Consider the following 4,550-nt stretch of genomic DNA (forward strand, 5'->3'; position numbering starts at 1 on the left):
CTCATCTAGCTTACTCTTAGTCCCTGGAATGCAATGCCAGTTTCAATGATTGTCAAGTTAGTAAAGTTCTCTTGACTTATCAATGCACCCACTATCCTTTCAAATGACTGGACAATACTGAAAATACAATGAATTGATCAGTTTACAGATTATAATACTCCATACTTATTTGATTGTGCAGCTATTACTTGTGGTGGCCATTCTTGTATGCTATTAAGTATTTCAATAGTGCTCTCTGTTGTCTATAAAGCATGATGATTAAGTAATAAATCAACTTTGACAAATAGTTTAATTCATACCATAGAAACCTCTTCAGTAGATAACATTATGATTATATCAGGACTAGAGAATAAATTAGCAGTTTGAATAAGGAGTGATGATACATTGCGTAGATTAATTTCATTTTGATCACCAGGCTGACTTGCTAACATCACTACTTCTGAGAGATTTTGAGCAACTTCTACAACATTCTCAACAGTTACATTAGTCTATTAACAATACAAATTAAAATACTTCAATTGGTATACACTTACATCAGCTATGCTGGCAAATGCAGCAGTAATCCTAGGATCAGTACAGTTTGATATATCATGAGTGTCCCATACACCATTCCTTCTACACTGTCTAATAGCTCTAGCTCCATTAGGACCATGAGGACAAGGAAGGTCAGCTAATGATTCAACAGGTGTTATTGGCCATTGAAATGTACCACGATTTGTTACAATAGTGTCATTTTCACAAGTACCTGTGATATACCAATAATAAACCACCAAGTCAATATCTCATTTATACTTACTAGTTTCACATTGACTATAATCAGGATTTCCCCAGCCAACTCCATTAGTCTGACACATTCGAGTGACATTCATCAGTGGACGGTTACCACAAGGCATTGTAAGTATAGTATTACCAACTGACTCTGGCCATGTATGAGCACCAAAATCCAGTGACTCAGTTTGACTTTGATTACAAAACCCAGTGACTAGAAAATAACAACACTAGCACTCCTCATTCAGTTAATAGTCTTTACCTGATGTCATTATTTGCTGGAAAAAATATGAAAACTTTCTGTTCAAACTAGATAGTCTGTTTTCAACATCCCCCACAAATGAACTGTTTGATGGATACTGTCTTATATCACACTCTATACGATTTTGGCTAGCATCACTAGGTGTCTCAATACTGCAACATGTAAAAATTATCATTGCATTGATTGATAACTTACTGTGGAACCAAAACACAGGATATTGTTCGAATCGGATCACTTGAGTAATTTAGTCTATTAACAACTAATTCAGAAAATATCTAATTAAAGGCAAAAATTGAAATTATTTTATTAATAAAGACTCTATTTAACATCAAGATTTTATAACAATTTACCAATATAACAAAATCTAATACCAAAACAATAGATGCCATACGTACAGCTGCTTCAATGTATCCAATTTCATAATCCACACTGTCTACATTAGGATCTAAAACAGAGCCAGTGAATCTGACAAAGAATTGAGAGAACATTCCACTGGGCCCTGTAACTTAAAGTTAAAAGGTCACAAAATTTTTATATCTATACTTCTGAGAACAACTGAAACAGATTGAGATTGATTTCCAGCTACACATGTATATGTATCAGCAATTCTCAAGTCAGGAAGGAGAAAAACACCATTTCCCCCTTTTCTAGTAGTAGTATCATCAAAACTTATCAAATAACCTATAAAAGTAAAATCCATCAATCGTTGGGCTGCCTGTACTCTCATTACTGTCACTTGTATGCAAAACACTGTATAGTCCCCTGAAATCACTAAGTGAGAGTCCTTCATTAAGCCTTACTCTACCATCATTGCCAGTGGGTGTGAAACTAGAGTTGAAGAACTCAGACACACTCTGAACTATAAAGTAAAATGTATTGACAGATGATATGCTATATGTTAATGCACATACCCTGATTTCCATTAGAGTCAAGCCACCTTGGTATAATTCCACTATGTTGGTAGACATGACATGACAATTTAAAAGGATATCCTTCATTTATTGTGTAAGAATCACCAATCAAACTTTTATTTGGGCCTTGAATATAAAGTGTGAATGCTAAAAAATAGAACGCAAAGTACATGTAATTGCAGATCATATATAATATATATAGTATGCTTTTGAGGTCTATATCAGTAATATGAGACCCTAGCCTCAAGATATCTGCCTGAAATGAAGCCAAGGGCGGATATTGAGGGGCAAAGGTTTCATATACTGCTATAAACTGAGAGTGCATAGCCTATGCTTACAGCCGCATGCATCATGCTCTGAAGACTAAAGAAAGTTTTCCTCTCTTTATTGCAGGTTGTATATTGTCATATTTATATGTATACAACTTTTGATGTAGCTGCAAGTATATACAATGTGCATGTAGCTGATGTAGATAGACATACTTTGACAGCAAGGTAAACCAGTCTATGAAACCTTATCTATTTAGTATTTATGCTAAAAGAATGAATGGTACTGCATACAAGCACGTAGCATATTACGCTATAAGTTGAGATTATGCATATTATAAACCAATTAAGTTTTCCTACTTGTAGTGATTAGCTAATGTTTTTGAACAAATGTAAAAGCAGTTATTTGGACTACACTTGTAAAATTATATAATTAAGCATAATTACCAAATACATTCAATTTACAGTTTACACTATCATGTCCTAAATGACCTTGTAAAAGCAATGAAGCATGCATCATAATTTATAATTAGGTAAGCTATAATGCATGATATTATAAACTGTTTAATCATAAAACTGAGTAGATATTGTTTAGTAAAGATCTACCATATGTATAGGTGGTATGACTCTGCTGTTTTCAAAAACAAAGTACATTGACTATATAGATACATAGCATATGTTAATATTATTATATTAATACAAAAGAATCAGGATAAGATTACAATAACAATAATAATAAGAAAAGTAACAACAAGGGGTGATTAAATACATAGAATTTAACAATCAACTCACGTGATGCTGCAACAGATAAGAGACACAGGAACAAAGCTATTGCTCCTATAACTTTTGAGAATGAATACATTTTTGACCCACCAGAGAGAAAGAAAGAGAGAACAACTAATAGCTGTGTAGCTGGTAGTCAAATATATACAAGTGTACATGAGTGGCTTCAGTACAACAGGAAATTAATATAACAGACTACTAGCAGGTGATCCATTCTGTCTATTGATTTGAACTCAATCACTTGATCGTTAAGATTCTGTTTCTAACAGTAAAAATAATTATAACTCGATTTACATTGGAGTAATTATTTTATACTGTATCATACAAATTTTGATCGCAGTACAAATACACAAATACACACTGTACTATGGTCCTTTGGAGCAACTTTAAGCTGTTCCATCAAGCTACTACCAGGATGCTGTTGGCATTTATGAATAATTTATACAATTACTTTTTAAAATAAGATCATATCACTTTTAATTTTTAGTATTGTAGGAAGGAGATTTAGATCTATTCTACATCAGCAATTAATAGTATTACTTTAAAAGTAAAAATAGAGCAATACTCAGAACCAAAACACACAAAATACAGTTAAAATTTGTTCTTATGAGCATCTTTTTCATCATTGTCATAAGAATCAACATGAGTGTTCTTACAAGTTGAATGATGTTTGACATGAGCTCCTTTGAGTTGAACCAAATCCAAGTCACCACTTTTCTTTTGACTATCACGATCAGATAGGCCATCCTCCTCTTCAACCAGAGGAGGAAGGGCATTTTTATTATCAGCTTCTGACAACTTGGCTGGAACAGATTTTTCATTTAAAGTTATTTCTTTTGAATCAAAGGTGCTTGAAGAATAAGTGTTAGAGCTAGTGTCATTGGACAACCTCTTCTTGTTATTTGAAGAAGAAAGATAATATTTTGATGTCTTTTGCCCTTCTTTCACAAGACATGGACACAATAGGGATTTCCATGCTGCTCTTGCATCACTGCTCAGTACAACAAAAAATATGAATATAAAGAATCCTTGGAAAGCATTGAAGAAAGCAAATAAGAACTGAAGGGCATAAGAAACTCCAGGCTCAGAAATAAAAGTGAAGATACTAAAGATCCATGTCAAACCAAGGAGGAACATTATACCAGTGAAAGACAGTATCATTTTGACTGCTTCTGATGGAGTCATTGATGATTTTTGTAGCCGCTTGTTTTTTCTCACAGCATGCAAGATAAGAACACGAAGAATAAGAATGTAAATTACCAAATTGAATATGAGAATAAGCATAACAGGAACTAAGAAAGCTGTTAAGAACCCACTTAGCTGTCCAATGAAACAACTATGAAGAAGATACATTTACATGAATGCATCATTATTAACTTACAATCCTTCTTCAGTGTTTTCATAAGATGTAATATAATGATCCACATCTACTGATAGTGCTATTGCTACAGGCAGTAAAGGAACACCTATACAGAATATAGAAATTATCATTTAAATATTTAATCATTTTACCCCAGCATGCAAGAGAGACAATCAGAATATATTTCCATGTTATGTTGA

At 33.1% G+C, this 4,550-nt stretch overlaps 2 protein-coding genes and 1 long non-coding RNA gene across 3 annotated transcripts in view; all 3 read right to left on the reverse strand.

Moving 5' to 3' along the window:
- Nucleotides 1-5: 5 nt before the first annotated feature.
- LOC109583989 (uncharacterized) lies at nucleotides 6-1,065 on the reverse strand. Its single transcript, XM_019999545.1, has 6 exons — nucleotides 1,031-1,065; nucleotides 797-982; nucleotides 534-745; nucleotides 300-488; nucleotides 166-242; nucleotides 6-117 (listed from the first exon to the last, which is right to left on the reverse strand). The coding sequence occupies exons 1-6, from the start codon at nucleotides 1,038-1,040 to the stop codon at nucleotides 6-8; spliced, it is 786 nt and encodes a 261-aa protein (XP_019855104.1). The 5' UTR covers nucleotides 1,041-1,065.
- Nucleotides 1,066-1,430: 365 nt separating this feature from the next.
- LOC109583991 (uncharacterized) lies at nucleotides 1,431-1,885 on the reverse strand. The gene is made up of 3 exons (XR_002185801.1): nucleotides 1,767-1,885; nucleotides 1,574-1,711; nucleotides 1,431-1,529 (listed from the first exon to the last, which is right to left on the reverse strand). It is a non-coding gene; the product is annotated as an uncharacterized LOC109583991 (long non-coding RNA).
- A 1,608-nt stretch (nucleotides 1,886-3,493) lies between these two features.
- The window catches only part of LOC109583979 (adhesion G-protein coupled receptor G2-like), a 13,529-nt gene continuing 12,472 nt past the window's right edge, over nucleotides 3,494-4,550 (reverse strand). The window contains exons 5-7 of the mRNA XM_019999527.1: nucleotides 4,503-4,544; nucleotides 4,372-4,456; nucleotides 3,494-4,326 (exon numbers count right to left, since the gene is read on the reverse strand). Coding sequence (XP_019855086.1) covers nucleotides 3,582-4,326; nucleotides 4,372-4,456; nucleotides 4,503-4,544 — 872 coding nt within the window. The 3' untranslated portion in view covers nucleotides 3,494-3,581. The remainder of the gene's footprint in view (nucleotides 4,327-4,371; nucleotides 4,457-4,502; nucleotides 4,545-4,550) is intronic.

Source organism: Amphimedon queenslandica, unplaced genomic scaffold, assembly GCF_000090795.2.
Source record: "Amphimedon queenslandica unplaced genomic scaffold, v1.1 AMPQUscaffold_13258, whole genome shotgun sequence".
In the NCBI taxonomy this organism is placed as follows: domain Eukaryota; kingdom Metazoa; phylum Porifera; class Demospongiae; order Haplosclerida; family Niphatidae; genus Amphimedon; species Amphimedon queenslandica.